Source organism: Paroedura picta, chromosome 16 (assembly GCF_049243985.1).
Source record: "Paroedura picta isolate Pp20150507F chromosome 16, Ppicta_v3.0, whole genome shotgun sequence".
NCBI classification, from domain to species: Eukaryota; Metazoa; Chordata; class Lepidosauria; order Squamata; family Gekkonidae; genus Paroedura; species Paroedura picta.
The window spans coordinates 7,263,378-7,279,750 of record NC_135384.1 but is presented as its reverse complement, the minus strand read 5'-3'; the positions used below and the strand labels follow the sequence as shown (position 1 = coordinate 7,279,750).

Sequence of the window (16,373 nt, the reverse complement as noted above, 5' to 3'; positions counted from 1 at the left end):
GGCCTTTCAGAGCACCCCAAAAGCAACACCCCTCTTTATTTTGTTTTGCTGCATGCAATCCTCCAGCCCACCGAGACAGAACTGCATCTGGGTGCTGGATTTGGAATGGCAGCTTAGGTCAATCGCATTGACAGTGCTTATCAATTCCATTTTCCTGGTCCCCCCCTCCTCCACCCAGCCTATGTGGTTGACGGGGCTGTGGAACACGCGCTGAGGCCTTAGTGTAAAACTTGGGAGAAAATAGCCATTGCTAAAAAATAAAACGAATCCCCCAAATACTAAGGCTGCTGGGGCCAGGGTGGGGAGCAGTAACGTTAATGATGTTTGCCACTTTCAAAATGTTTGTATAAAGAGAGAACACCATGGAGACCTTCAAAGAGAAACATCAAACTAGTCACAAGAATCCTCTACAGGGGAATGAGGGCTTCAGCTTTTCTTCTTCTGGGTGCGCCTTACTGCCTAGTTACACTCTCACTCTAAAGCACTGTAGGGAAGGGGATGCCAGTAGAACCCGGTTTTTATTGCGGCCGTCCCTTCGGGCCGCGATGCTGCTGCCCGCTGAATCAGAGGCTGTCAAGACTTCCTTCCTGCAGAACGAGGGAATGGCAGATTGGCTAGGGCCCTTTGGCCTTCTGGGGATCTTTGCCCCATGGCAGTTCCCACAGCATCTCATTTATGACCAGGAAAGAAGCCTGTTTTTAAAACAGGCAGGGGACAGGATGCAGCTCTCTCTGTGGGTGCATTGCGGAGCGTGGGCTGTCTGCTTGTGGGTCTGAGGCTGGGGAATCAGAGCCCCCCACCCCGTGCTTTTCGATAGCATGTCATCCCCTCTGAGTGGCCCTCATGGGGAGGGCCCTGCCCCCCGAAGGCCAGTCAGAGGGCTGACACATCATCGGAAGCGCCCTGCACATTTTATGTGGGATGATGATGACGGCAAAGTGCATTGTACAGATGCAAATTTACATGACGTGTTTAGTGAGGCTACAGTTTTATCTTAGTTTTATAATAACAATAATTTATTCTTATAGTCTGCCCTTCTCCATAGACTCAGGACAGGTAACATCAAATAAAACAACAATGCAGGGCACTGCTAAACCTAAATAATTAGGTTTTAATCCTAATAATAACTATTAAAAATTGTTAAAATCATTGTGGAAACCGCCCTCTTATTTCAAACAACTGAGGATTAGTGGATGTCTCACTGGTGCGGGGTGAGGGGGCTTCTCTAGCAGGGAGGCCGGCTTCTTCTTGATGTTATTCCCTGGCCTTGATCCGTAGGCCTGATGGAACCGCTTTGTCTTACAGGCCTTCCAGGACTGTTTAAGGCACCAGAGGGCCCTGATCTCACAGGGGAGAGCATCCCCCAGGTTTGAGGGTCTCTGAATTGGCCCCAGGACAGCCCAGCTCTCCATCACTGTGTCCCCTTAATGTCTCTTTCCACAGAACCCTACAGCCCTGCCGTCTGGGTGATGATGTTTGTTATGTGCCTGACCGTTGTCGCGGTGACTGTCTTCATTTTCGAATATTTCAGCCCCGTAGGCTACAATCGCAGCCTTAGTGCCAGTAAACGTGAGTACGCCAAAGCTGCTTTGGGCGGGAGGGGAGAGAAGGGGAGGAGAAGAACGAAATCTCAGTGCAGCCTCCGAAGCCGGAGACCCCACCCTGAGTGATTTGCTACTGGATTGAGGTCCCCCAACCCGTTCTTTGCTTGTCAGGCACCGGAGGTTCCAAGTTCACCATTGGGAAGTCGATCTGGCTGCTCTGGGCTTTGGTGTTCAACAACTCTGTGCCTGTAGAGAACCCCCGGGGCACCACCAGCAAGATCATGGTGCTGATCTGGGCCTTCTTCGCCGTCATCTTCCTCGCCAGCTACACTGCCAACTTGGCCGCCTTTATGATCCAGGAGGAATATGTGGACACAGTGTCTGGCCTCAGCGACCAGAAGGTGAGGCAAAGGGGGTGCCGATCTAATCCACTCCCTTCTCTCCTTCCCTTTCTCTCTCTCTCCTTAATTGCACACACACACACACACATGTCTCATCTATTACCAACACAGCCTCTCTCATTTTTGTTTTCTTTCCTTCATTTCTTTCATATGTTTCTTTTGTTCAATCTCCCCTTGCAAAAGAAATGAAATTCAAAGGATCCACCCTGTCCTAGACACAGATTAAACCAGACTTTTGACTGTGAGGAACCCCGGAAGCGGCGACAGGCCCCTTCCGAGAAGTGCAGAAGCAAGGTGCAGAAGCCAGCCGTTGTGGAGAAAGAGACGAGGCCAGTACAGCAAGAGGGGAAGTGGGCGTCTAGAGATGTCAGCAGCCATCCAAACATCTGGGAAAGGCTGTGAAACCCCTGGGGAGCTCCCGCATAAACCCGGGATTCCCCAGAACCCTGGTTGGGAATCCCTGGATTAAACACAAGCACCAGATCTGAAAACTTTATATAAACACACACAATCGAGCTGGCTTTCTCAACCTGGATTCTGTGAAACTCTGGAGTTTTTGACGGCCCTGGAAGGGATTCCTGAATGGGTTTTTAAAAACTTGTTAAACATTTACCAGGTGATATGAACATACATGATCATGTCAACCCTCCTCCCAAAACGGCCAAAGATGGGCCTGGAGGGGGTGGGAAGAGGGGCCCAAGTGGTCATGTCCACAGCTCTGCTTCCCAGCCATATTCGGCACGATCGTTGCATTTCTGGGGTTTCTCAAAGCCTAAAGAATGTTTCTAGGGGGCTCTCAAAAGGTAAAAAAGTTGAGGAAAGCTGCAATAGAGACTTCAGACCCTGCCTTTGATACAAAATTCTGCTCCATTTCTACTTTTCTGGTTACCTAATAATGAAAGGAGAGCCTGGAGAAGTGTGTGCATTCATAATGTGATAAATGTGTAATGAAAGGGGGAAAGACAACAGTCCTGCCCACAGGAGAATGCCTTATTGCTGCACTGAGGGACTAAAGAGCAGAGTTTAGTCTCTCGTTATTCTGTTTGGTGAAATGTAATCGGAACGTTTCCCGGCAGAGAAGCCAAGGTCTCTCTGCTTTGCGGGGCCATAGATCTCAGTTCTGCAGTAATGTTATCCCTTTTTTTAAATGTATACTGGGACCAAACAAAATGTCACACAAAGTAGTAAGCAAACTTGTCAATGTCCCTGAAGCTTTTATGTCTCAAGATGGAAGTTAAGTGAAATAAAAGGGGGGGGTGAGGTCAAAAGAAAGAAAGATGCTATTGGATGTGATGGGAAAGTCCTGTTGCCGGCAGACGAAGCACAGGAGACGCTACGCAGTCTGAATTCGGTTCAGCCAACCATCAAAGATCTCAGTTTGCCCCAAAGGCTACTGGGACACCGAAGCAACTGCTGCTCTTCCTTCTGGAAAGAAAAGGCCAGTCCCAATTTGGATCTCTCCCAAGGGCTGAACGGAGCCCAGGACAGAGCCCTAGGAAGGTCGGCAGCAGAAGGAAAGAAAAAAGGTAACTGTCTTTATCAGGCAGGCCAGAGATTAATTTTCAATGGCATGTGGGAAGCGGAGAACTGCAAGCCAGTTTTCAATTCAGTTCCGGTGTTTTTTTTAACCTCTCCGAGGGAGAGTCATTTGCCACTGCTTCTCTGCCCTAAGCCATCTTCTCGCAAGTTTCCCCGGGATTTATTTGCTTTTAATTTATAATGGCTTCATTAAGTCTGCATAAAGCTTTCTGCGCTCCCACCTGAACACTGTTGACGTCGGCCAACGGAAGGGCTTTCCCATCCTGCTCGTTGTCTTTTTCCCACTCCGACCGTCGCCGCTTACTTTGTGGAAGGCCCAGAGTGCTGTTAAGTTCTGAGGGGCAACAAATCCCGCACGTTTCTTCGTGAGATCTTGGCTGGTCCTAACAAAAGACATCGCCTTATTCTTTGCAGTGGACCAACCCAGCTAGCTGAGATTTTTGCCTGACTGAAACCTCAGTGGCCTCGCTTCACTTGTGGGCTTGCGAGAGCTCTCTCCTTTGACCAGGCAGCTCTCGTTTTGCAAGGCTGGTGAGGGAACCACCTTGGGTGGGATCAAGCAATCTCCGCTCTTGGGGCAGTCATTCTCAACCAGGGTTACTAGCAACCGCAGGGTTACTCCAGAGCCTCAGAGGGGTTACCCAGTTTGGGGAAGGGGATAATTTTAAAAATTATTCTGGGGAGGAGTCAGGAGGACAGAGGAGTGGTCTGCGGTGGCCTTGTTGAATTCACTCACAATGAAAAGGAGTGGGAGGGAAGCGCTGAATCTGCTGCACTCCCTCCATTGGCTCCTCCCATTTCCCCGGCTCTCAGAATTTCTTCTCAGAGCCCTGCTGGCAGGAAATGGCTAAAGGCTGTTGCAAGCAAAGGGATGCAGATATTCAAGCGTCCAATGCCACAGAGTGTCCCGTCCGGACCAGCCTTCCCTATCAAAGTAACCTCCAGACCTCTGACATGGAATTCCAAGCACAGGAACTCTCTCTAGGTGCATGCACGCGTTGTGGGCACACGTTATAGGAGCAGGACTTGGGGTGGGTGGGGGGAGAAGTGGTTCCATGCACCCCTGCTGCGCTGGGTCGAGATGCCTCACTGGTGCCCAGCATGCGTGGTATTTATAAACCAGGACAGAGCTGATGGCTGATTATCCCCTGGTAATTAGCCCCTGACGAAAGCAAACAGCCACAGCTGTGGGGAAGGAGGGGGCCACACATACTGGACCAGCTGTGGCAGGCGGCCCAGCTCCAATTGAATCTCTTTCGTTAAGAACTAACGAGCTGGGATGTAATTAATGGGCATAATTAACGTCCAACACGAAACACAATCGCAGATAAATATTAAACAGCTTAGATTAACCAATTCTCACAGAGTAGGGAGTAATTGGGAGGAGGGAGCAGAGAAAGGAAATTCTGGCAAAGGACAGAGCGGAGAGAGAAAGAGCGCCCACGCACGCTCCTGGGACTATAAACTTCCGGTTAGTCTGCTGTGATTAGGGCTGCCAACCTCCAGACAGGACCTGGGGATCTTCTGGCATAAATCAGTTCCCCTGCAGAAATGGCATTGCGCCCTGCAGAGGTCTCTCCTTCCCCCCCAATCCCACCCGCCTTCAAGTCTCCAGCAATTTCCCAGCCCACAGTTGGCAACCCTAGAACTTGTGATGGAACTACAAGTCAAGTGGCATCTTAAAGTCTCCACTGTGGACCTTTAGTGCAGCCTTTCTCAATTTTTTTACCATTGAGAAATCCTTGAAACATCCTTCAGGCTTTGAGAAACCCCAGGAGTGGGGCGGTCCTGCAGAATATGGTTGGGAAGCAGAGACGTGGACACGCCCACCTGAGGCCCCTCCCCTTCCCACCCTCTTTCTTTCATTGGCTGTTTTTGGGAGGGGGTGAGTGGGTCCGCGAAACCCTGGTTGAGAAAGCCTACCTTAAATATGGTGTCTCCAGGCACTGTGAGTTCTCCCGCAACGAGCATAGCTGGGATGAGCTTTTATGGGCTAGAATCTTCTGAAACGAATATCCCACAGGAATCTGTCTCCATGAAGGTTCTCAGTTTAATTCCTTACAGTGAAAACACCTACCCACCCTCTCGCTCATTTGTTTTTCTGATGAGATAGGTGCTGGGCAATGAAATGTTATGCCACAATAGACATTGGTTAAACACTGAAGTGTCACAAATCTCTTGGTTGAATTCAGTATTACAGAATTTTCTCTCCTTTGCCCCACCCCCTCATCAACTGACATCTTCATAGTTCTCCCCTATTTTCATCTCTTTGCCTCATTTCTACCTCTTTATTCCTGTTCTTTTGTCATACTCATTCATCTGTTCCTGTTCCTTTGTCACAAGCATTCCTCTGTCGAATTTCGGATAATCTGCCCCAATCTCCTGCCTTTCTTTCTGTTTTTTTTTCCTCCTTCCTAGCGCTTTTGTCTGTCTAATGGCTTCTAAGCCTTGAGATGCCTCTTTCTATTATCCCTGCTTGCCGAAAAGCCATCTCCTCTTTTTCTTCTTCTTCTTGCTGGCACTTTGGGTTCTATTTCATTTTGGCTGCTGTTTCACTTTCTGCTGCCCCAAATCTATGGGCCCCGATCCCCACGTCTATGAGCTCAGAGCTCTTCAGCGGAGACAATTTTGTAATGGCCAAGACACTGCAAAGACCTCTGGCAAAGACATTTCTCTCTGTCCTCAGCCTTCTTGAAGTGGCCCCTTATAATAGAACAAACAAGTTGCTTCTGCCCTTCAGACTTCTAAATGTGTCCCTGTCTATTTCAGTATCTCTGATCTCTCCGCGCACCTGTCTTGTCAACAATCTTTTCTACAATCCGCCGAATCTGTCCATACACAGAATTATCTTTTCATTGGGTCTGTGTATCTGCGAGTTCATTCCTGCCCCCCGCCCCATTTACTGATCTGTCTCCATCTTGATATTTCTCTACAGCTTCCAGATAAATTGCTCTGTCTTTTTTCTTATATAAACTAGTTTATGGAACACAGATAACTTTTTGGATCTCCTCCTTCCCTCAGCCACCATTCCTCTAGTATTCTATCCGTGCACAATATTCCCGCATCTTCTGCTGGGAGTTGCCTTGCCTCTAGCGACCCACAAAAATATCACAGTGGCCTCTGCATTCCTGCATCATTCTGGATGACACAGCCTAATTACACATTGTGTCACCTCCACAGCTTTGTGTGATCAAAGGGTACAGCAAGTCCTGGGCATGCACAGGCTTGCTTGTCCATAGGACCATGGTGCACCAAGAGAGGTAGCTTATGCCACCCCAGTACCATTTTCACAACCTGAAGGAGCCCTGGGGTTGATCTTTTCTCCTTTGGAGGAAACCCAGGTGTAACCCTTCAGTGTATGTTTCAGGTTGGGGAAATGGCATAAATCCACAGTCCCTATGCTGTATAATGCCTCTTTGTGTTTAGGATTAAATTCCCAGCAAAGAACTTTGCAACAGATGCTCAGTTACTTGGCCCTGAGGGGAAGTGTAATGTGTAGTTCAGCCCATCTAATCTGACTACCTCTCCAAATCCACCTGCAGAGCTCTGTCCCTCCGTGGGCCTTTCTACTTGGTCAGGTTCCTTGTGCATGAAAAAGGTACAGGTGCATCAAGCTTGTAAGGCCCATTATGCATATTTATTTTCTCTCACTTTCACCATGCATGTCCGTCAGGTTTTCTGAGATTGCTTTTGTGTTAATTTCCCCCCTTGTTTTGCTTCCAAGCTGACAGTAATGCAAAAACATAAAGATTCCCTCTGCTTTTTGCTGCCCCTCAACAGTCACTCCCCCTGCCCCCATTGAAGTCATTATGTCCACTCTGCACCTTCCTCCATCGGTGTACAAGCTCCATTTTTCTTTCATTTTTAAAAGAGGCACGAGTCTAACGATATGACATTATCGCTAGTCAGAATGCTGAATATTTTTTTAAAAAATTAAGCAATGTGGGGAAAGTTTAAAAGGAGCTGCATGAGTTTTAGATCCCTGCTGGTATTGGCTTGAAAGGAGGACTGGACAGGAGGCATAAAGGAGCGTCGTTATTTTTATTGTAGCGGACGAATAAATACACTGGGGGGGGAGTGGTATGTAAGGCAGGCACAGAATCTGAAGTCAACATTCTAGGTTTGATACTCTGAAAATCTGCAGTAAGGTGTGTGTGTGTAATGGGCCTTCTTAAAGGAGCATTTATGGTCTGCAGGTATTGTGTCTGTCAAGTGCTCTGAGCAGAATAATTGCACTTGGGGAAGTGCAGTTCTTTCTTTATATAGCATGCAAGTTTCTCTTGTTATTGTCATGTGGAAGAGGACTACACAAGGATTCTAGGCACCTCTTGACTGTGGGGATGAGATGTAATTTCTAAAGAGGTGCAATTTCCCCCTGCTCAGTCACATCCAGTGCCGTGCCGCAATCTCTAGGTTGTTTAAATTTCCCTGAGAATTTTATTTGACGTAGGATTCTTGTTGTTGTTGTTTAAGAGGATAGGCTTGCTGCTGGCCAGCTAATGCGGGCCGCTATACATCCCTTGCGAGGATTTTATAAAATATATCAGGCACTTCCCAATGTTTCTTCTTCCTCTAGTTACTCACTCACTACACGTAGACCAAAGGTCATGCAGCTGTTGCTGAGATGGCATTAGTGGAGAGTTTTGGAATGGGTCAAACTGGGCTGAGCCTTGATTAAAACGTTCTTTTAGAAATACTCCCAAATCTGTCTGGAGGTTGCGAAGAGGCTGCCTGGGAATATACGGTCTTCAGACAGCAAACACCCAAAAGTCAAGTATATATGTCTGCAGACTGACCCTATAAAGGGTTTCATCTCACGCAGCCTTCTGGGCCCATCTCTCCCTGCCTCATCCTGTGTTTCATATTCCTTACTGGCCTGCCTAACCATGCAGACCTATGCAAAATACCCCCAACCTGCGGGTCGTGGGATGTGACATTAAGTTGGGCAGTGGTGGCCAGACTGTGGCTCTCCAGATGCCCATGGACTACCATTCCCATGGCCAGAGAAGAACAGAGGGGGTTTGCCTCTGTGTAGCAACCCTGGACTTCCTCCTCAGTGGCCTCCCAAATACTAACCAGGGCCTACTCTGCTTAGGTTCTGAGATTTGATGCCACCAGGCTAGCCTAGGCTCTCTGCCTCAGTGCCACTCCGGTCTATGGCTCTGGGCTTAGGCTGCAGCAACTGGGCATAACATTTACCCTGGCAACATGTCTCATCTGCCCAGACACTCTTCCTTTCTTAGCACTGGAGGGCTCACCCAGGTTGAGAATATGCTGGGAAGACACACACCCCCCAGCTTTTTTGTCTAATATATGGCACAAAGCAACGTTCTGAATAAGTGTATAAACCCTTTTTCTTTTGTGGACCCCTCCTATATGTCTACTACACTTTTATTTCTTTTTTTAAATAAACAATCTGTTTTTTTAAAAAGAGCAAATGTGCCTTTCTCTTTCCAGAGATTCTTTGTTTGACTGACCGTTCCCCTCTCAGTTGGACTCCAGGGAGGGAACTTGGTTTTTGCACATGCACACGGGCCACTCATTCATCCCTTCTTAGCCCAATCAGCCAGCTCCACACGTAGTCTGTCTACTTGCCTGTCTGAATAAGATGCCTCAATAAAGCAGGACTTTCCACCCAAGGTTGACTCAGCCTTCCATCCTTCCGAGGTCGGTAAAATGAGTACCCAGCCTGATTGCTGGGGGGGTAAACGGTAATGACTGGGGAAGGCACTGGCAAACCACCCCGTATTGAGTCTGCCATGAAAACGCTAGAGGGCGTCACCCCAAGGGGCAGACATGACTCGGTGCTTGCACAGGGGATACCTTTACCTTTTACCTTTTCCACCCAAGATGCCGTCCCAATAAGTGAAATGAAGGGAAAGGAGGGAAAGGAGAGTAGAGAACAGAGGGGAGGGGCATTTTAATCTTCCCCTGCCCATCATTTTTGGGTGCTGCAAGTCCCTCTCCCCCAGCTCACGGTAGTCCACTTCCCGAAGCTGCGTCTGCATCTTCGATTCCCTTCGACTTACTTCTCGAGCCACAAATACCTACTATTTTGATTTGTTATCTATCTGTCACGACTATATGCACCTCTTTGGTTCTTATCCATTCATCCAATACTAGGCAATCCATCTCTCCACCACACAGTCCATTTATCCAGAAACCATGTTTGAGAAATTATTTCTGTCATAATGGCTGCTAGTCAAGTTTCAAGTTTATTGCTCAGCCAATGGGCCATTACAGAGGGCTAGATTAAAAAACAGCTCCCCAGAATTAAGAGCCTCGTCCCCACCCACCACCCACCGTCCAGAAACAGGGGAGGGAGAGGGGAAGAGCTGGGTCAAAGACTCTGCATCCTCCCAATTTCACTTTGCCTCCTTCAACAGTTCCAGAGGCCCCAGAACCATTACCCGCCTCTGAGATTTGGCACCGTTCCCAACGGGAGTACCGAGAAAAACATTCGGAACAACTATGGGGAGATGCACGACTATATGGGGAAGTACAACCAGCGCAGCGTGGAGGACGCACTGCATAACCTGAAGACGGGGTAGGTGGGGAAATGGTGGGGGGGGGGGTAGTGGGGGATGCAATGGCAGGAAGGCTCTTTTACTCTTCAACCCTTGAAGAGTTTGTTCTCATCCATCTATGGTCTTCAGTGGGCACCCCAGGGGCCCTTCCACACAGTCCGGTTTTTGACACAATTAACGGGCAATGCTTTCTCCTTCATAGCGCACGCTCTGTGCTTCCTTCCACAAGGCTGTGCTTCTGTGGCCAGCATCGCCCGTGGTCAGCAGTTATTTTTTAAAAACGTGCTATGCAGCCCCAGAGAGCTAGGGCTTGTCTAGCCTCGGTGGCTCTGAATGCCAGCAAGAGCGCACCCCCACTGTTCCCCACCACAATGCTCCCAGGGACTCCCGCGGCCTCATTTCACAAGCAGTCCTCAGAAGAAGTCCACAGTGAGGCATAAATGCGAGATTAAGCTGCACAGTCATGCTGTTAACGAGACGTGTATGTGGGTCTTTTGCATGTGAATTTGTGGGCTGCGTGTCTGCGTGCATTTGTGACCTTAATTGTAATTGATATGAGAGTACATTATGCCTGTGTGAGAAGCCTTGGGGTGGAGGGTGGGGGGATTCCCGATGCTTTTGGAACTGCTGCCAATCCTACCAATTTAAAAACCGGGTTATGAAATATGATTTTCTATTTAATCCTGTGGATGCAAGATTACCCCATGTACTGTGCTAATTAACCCAGAATAACAGCCACTCCCCTGGTTCTTTACTCATAGTCGTGCGTAAAGGTTGAAATCCCTACCCTATACAGAAATATGCACTAAAGCAGTGAGAGGAAAGCTCATTTTGAGTCACACTCCTATATTTGCAGTCAGAGTGGTTCAAAGTGACGATTAATCCTGGCTAGGCGAATTCCAGATGTCCTCAGGTGGGCAGTGATATGCAACAGCCAGTTACTTCACTGCTCAACAGAGTTCCTTCAGATGACTCAAACTTCAAAAATCAGTGTACTCCACCAAGTTCCTCCTGTAACAGGGGTGGCCAAACTGTGGCTCTCCAGATGCCTACGGACTACAATTCCCATGAGCATGAACTGTAGTCTGTGGACATCTGGAGAGCCAGTTTGCCCACCCCTGTAATATGCCTGATTCCAGCCGTCACTGGGCTGTCTTCCTAACTCACCAGACTCCTGCAAACTCCAGCCCGGGCATCTGCCTGGTTTTTTCCCCGCCATGATTTCTCCTGGCCTCTGAGAAGGAAATCACAGGGTGGGTTGTGGCCTTACCTTTTCTCCTGAGAAGGCTGACACACACTGCAAGATCAATACAGGGAAACGTTACTTCTAGCAAAACGTTCCCTGCGAATGCGTAGCGATCCAAGTTTAGCGATCCACATGCCTTGTCACTAGACCAGACCCAATTCTTTTATACTGATTGGGGGGGGGGGGGAGAGGCTGCCTAAGTCTTGCCAAGATGTCTAACTTAGAGTAGATGCAGAGAGAAGACTCTTCTTAGCTTTTTTTTTAAATGCCCATCAAGAAGCTGACCAATCAGGAGATTAATGTGCCCCTCCCCAACATTGGCACTGCAACACAAACCAGGTTTTTTCCCCTCTGCATCAGAACATACACTGTGTGATTCTTGGGAGAAAAATCTGTTCTAAAAAAGATGTGGAGTGCCATACCAGCTCGAAATATAAGTGAAAACAGGGAGTACGCTGTGTGTGCGGAACAGACCTTATTGTCCCCCTGCATGGAGTTCTCTGTCTGTAACGACTTCCTGCTCTTTATCAGTAGGGGCTTCGCATCAAACTGTTTGAGGGGACAAGTTTGGGCTTGCTTTTAAATAACACATCACCGCTGGTCCATCCATCTAGCTCTGGACTGGCAGCGGATTTCCAGGCAGAGAAGGGTTTTTGGTTGCTTTTTTAAAAAAAAAACCAGCTGCCATCTTTTGACGGGAGATGTCAGGGATTAATCCTGGGGCCGTCTGCATGCCATGCACGTGCTCTTCCGTTGAGCAGGGTTTACTTCTTTATTTGATACATTTCTAGGTCCCCTTTCTCCACTGGCGTGGGCTCAAGGCAATTAATTGTAATCAGGGTGATTACAACTACAGAGTGAACCCCTTGTAGCCGAGGCCTCCTGCTTAAAAAGGCCTAATTAACACAGGCGTGTCTAAGTGCATCCCGGATTGGCCAGTTAGTATGGCTGTAAAATTGAACAAGGAAACGTAAGAAGAGGAGAAGTGCCCAGAACAGAGTCGTCGTACATGGAGATTGGCTGAATAGGTCAAATGCGTATATAATTAGGAAAAAATTAAGGAGGGTGGGTGGGAAGCCGTGACAAAGATGGGGGGAAGAATGGCTGGCAGGACTTTCTAGCAGGAGAGATTTTCTTTCCCCTTGTACCCTCTCCAATGTATCTCCTGTGCCGTGTACATTACGGCTAGCGACTCTCCTTTTTTTAAAACTGGCAGATAAATCTACTGCATATTAAAATCCCCACGGTCTGCTTAACCGGCGAATGCGAGAACAAGCGAAGGCCTGGCGCTCCTGAAGGACTCACTGCGGTACACGCCGCACAGTTGCGCCGGCTCCCCCCGCCGCCCCCTCCCCCATGGCAGATTTGATGACAAAGATGAAACTTAAAGATGGTTTTTCTTTCCAGTTGGTTAACCAAAGCTAGTCGTCATTTTGCCTGTCGCAAGACCTATGACTTTCTGTCTAGCAGCAATATGGAACCAAAGCTGGCAGCGCTCTGCTGAAATCATTGCTCGTACTTTTTAAAAAAGAAAAGCTGACTCCCACAGTGCTGGGCCTTGGGCAGGATTCCCAGTACTGTCTAGGCAAATGCCAGGGGATCTGGGAGGGGGGGCAGTACCCATGGACACTGGAGGAATTTTCATTCATCTCCGTGGTAAGAACCATAGAGATGGGTGGAAATTCCTAGAGTGTCATTTTAATGGCCTTTTTTTCCTCCAGCTCCTCAGTTTCTCAAGGGTGGGAAACTGGGCGTGGGGAATTCTCCACCAGACTCGATCAACTGGGAAGCTTAGTCTCGAACCAGTTTATTTCAAACTTTTTGGTTCCATCATCATCGTCATCATCAAGAGGAGATATAAAACAATATTTACAGCTCTCTCTCCCTTAAAGGAAACATCTCTCCTCCATTGCAGTCCTCAAAAAGCTTCCTTCGCTAGCCTTGCCTTACGCAGAAGTAGGAAGGTCTGAATCCTAGAAGCCCAACCAATCAACTGCGACGCCATCTTTAACCAGCAGCCTGCTTGCGCCTTAATTCCCATTTCTCTGCCTCTGCCTGTCCTGTCTGTCTGTCTAACTGACTGCAGGAAGCTGGACGCCTTCATTTACGATGCAGCGGTCCTAAACTACATGGCTCGCAAGGAAGAGGGCTGTAAACTGGTCACCATAGGAAGCGGGAAAGTCTTTGCCACCACGGGCTACGGCATTGCGCTGCAGAAGGGATCCAAGTGGAAACGGCCCATTGACCTGGCCCTCCTCCAGTTTCTGAGTGACGGTAAAGCCCATCCACGTGCCGGGCCCTGGGGGGAGTGGCGGGAAGGCTAGCGGGGATTCCTGGGTCCTGTGCGGGAGCCATGGGGCTATGAGAAACTGGGCGCGGGGAGCAAACTCCAAAGGGCACGGAACTGGGTTTTTCAGCAGACCTGCCTCTCTCCTCGCAATAGATCAGAGTTGACAGGAAAAAAACGGGGGTGCTTTGGAGGAGTGGTGTCCCGCATGAGGGATGCTCACGTGTGCTCCTTATAAATTGGGGATTTCTGAGGACCGATCATGGGGAGGGCTGGACAGCATAATGCCATAGTCCAAAGCTGTCATTTCTCTGTAGTCTGGAGATCAGTTGTAATTCCAGGAGATCTCCAGGCCCCACCTGAAGGGTGGCATCTCTATAAGCCACAGGTGCGTATAGCACCTGGGCTTCAGCTGTTCAGACACTCTTCCTACTCTTCTTTTTAAACCCCCGGGCCGAGTCCTTTGCACCGTCTGTTTCAGATGGTTGACAGGAACCCTCCCTCAATGACAACCAAGCTTCGGAGAAATGGGATGTTCCTTTGTGCTGGCTGAAAGTGGGCTGTGATCCACGAGGCGACAAGATTCTGAATTTCATTTAACAAGGTTGAGTGTCCTTTTATCATGCTTTAGCAGCCTGGGAATTGTAGTCCTTTGACATCTAGAGAGCCGCAGTTTGGCCATCCATGACATAAAGTAAGCAAGAGGCACCCTGCAGCAGGCTGAAACTTTGCTAACCCTGCTACAGGTTCTTAGAGAGAGCCCCGGCCCCCTAAGATGTTTCACCTTTGGCCGACTCCCCTCCCTTCCTGCCTCCCAGTTCAGAAAGGCAAAGTACCTTCTTGCTATCTCTGTTCTCCCGCAAACTCTCCTGGGTGTCACATTCCCAAGGCTGGAAAGAGACTCGTCGCCATTAAGGATTATTAAAACCACTCTGTCAAATCCCTCATCACTCATCGGATCCGTCAGGCGAAATCACACCGCAACAGGCAAGTCTGTGCTATTCGAGACAGTCAGACTCATAACAACAATCTGATTTCCCTCTCCCTAGTAATTGCACGTTCACGCATGGAGGGGTGCCACACAGAAGCATGACTCCCCTTCTCCCCCATCCCTAATGCTTGAAAACCGGCCTTGTACTATTTCCTCCACCACGCACCACACCCACCCTTCCCTTCCGACCACAGCATTCTATTCTGGATTAATCAATCCAGAGTAAGAGTGCGCATGCCCCCTCGCCCGAGTTGATTGGGAGCAAAGACTCCTGTGCCTCCTGGGAAAGACGCAGCGCAAAGGGAATAGAAGACAGGCACCCAGCCTTCCGTTCCTAGCTCCAGGGATAATGAACAGACACGGTTTCTGGCGTGTTTGATCTGAGCAGAGGAACCTGGATTCTGTCTCTGCTGCGGCTAATGGGCACCGTCTGAGGCTCTAATTGCTGTTAGCCAACAGCCTCGCTTCTCTTTATAGGCCTGACTGACAGGGGATGCCCGGGGGAAATGGGACACAGGGCTTTCCTTCCTGCCCCAGGGCAGGCCAGGGGGCAGGAGGAATCGGCCAGCGCACGTCCAGGACACTTAAAACTCACATTGCTTTCCCCACATCTGTAAGATGAACAAAAATGCGTATTGTCCTGCGTTTGTCCTGTTTAAAAATAGCTATGTCCACTGTTCTGTATTGTATTAACCACATTCAGATCCAAAGCCTCTGAGACATTCCTCACACCGCCTGTGAGAAACTCGTTAAGGTCATGGGATGTGTGGGAGAAGAGGACAGGGGTGGCGCAGTCAAGGTCCAAATTGTAGAAAATGTCAGCATTTACATATAAATCCCAGGTGAACCTTATGAGTGCTCAAAAGATAAATCTGTTGTCCCATTTTGCAGGCATCCCCAGTTGTGGAGACTGCCCACATTCACTGAGCCGGGGAAGATTTTCATAACTCATCTTGGATTTTCAACAACCACAAGTGACCAAATTTCAGATATTTAGCCTAACTCATACTAGAAAGCATGTTGGCTTTTGCATAGGCCATGATCCTCGATTACTAAAGCTCGCGCATAAAAATAAACTGTGCACAGTCGATGGAGCTCTGCAGATACAAGCCATGTTGAAACCTTACTCCAAAGTATTGCTCACAGGAAGTTAGAAATGGTGATTCTACTGTGAAGGGGTAGGACAGGGGTAGTCAACCTGCGTTCCTCCAAATGTTCATGGACTACAATTCCCATGAGCCCCCGCCAGCGTTTGCTGGCAGGGGCTCATGGGAATTGTAGACCATGAACATCTGGAGGAACGCAGGCTGACTACCCCTGGTGTAGGATACATATCACTCCATCCACTGTTTTGCACATTAATGTACAGCCGTGTTAAATACATACGTAACAAGGAGTGATGGAGTAAGTTATTCATGCTCACACACTCCTCATGTGCTCGGTATGCACTTTAGAGAACCTCTGGATTGGGCATGAGGAAACATACGTGCGTACTGTTGCAAGCTGCCAGCAGCTTATTTGAGGAGGGGGGCGAGAAATAGTTGCCTAGCAACTCACCCATCTGTCAAATGATTATACCTGTGCTGCTTTTTATATTACAAACACGAGATTTTAATATTATGCTTCAATTAATATTGGGAAAGCTACCAATTCTGTCTCCTGAACTACACTAGGATGTCTGGGTGTGCAGAGATAGTGACCGGGTAACTGTTCTGCCTTTTCCTGACTTGTCCTATATACCACACTGGGAAAGGCTCTTCCCTTCCCCACTCCCATGTCCAGGTTCTGTCCTGTTGCTAGGTGACAGTAACCATTGTGGTCCTTGAGACCTCAGAAGT

The 16,373-nt window shown here is 48.6% G+C and overlaps 1 protein-coding gene and 1 long non-coding RNA gene across 4 annotated transcripts in view; one reads left to right on the top strand and one right to left on the bottom strand.

Annotated features, from left to right (window-relative positions):
- LOC143825595 (uncharacterized) overlaps positions 1–16,373 on the bottom strand; it is a 74,257-nt gene that overhangs the window by 16,821 nt on the left and 41,063 nt on the right. The gene's annotated exons all lie outside the window — the stretch shown is intronic.
- Positions 1–16,373, top strand: part of GRIN2D (glutamate ionotropic receptor NMDA type subunit 2D) — a 51,836-nt gene that overhangs the window by 26,010 nt on the left and 9,453 nt on the right. For all 3 annotated transcript variants that reach the window (XM_077313714.1, XM_077313716.1, XM_077313715.1), the window contains 4 exons: positions 1,444–1,569; positions 1,716–1,945; positions 9,871–10,031; positions 13,344–13,531. In XM_077313714.1, coding sequence (XP_077169829.1) covers positions 1,444–1,569; positions 1,716–1,945; positions 9,871–10,031; positions 13,344–13,531 — 705 coding nt within the window. The remainder of the gene's footprint in view (positions 1–1,443; positions 1,570–1,715; positions 1,946–9,870; positions 10,032–13,343; positions 13,532–16,373) is intronic.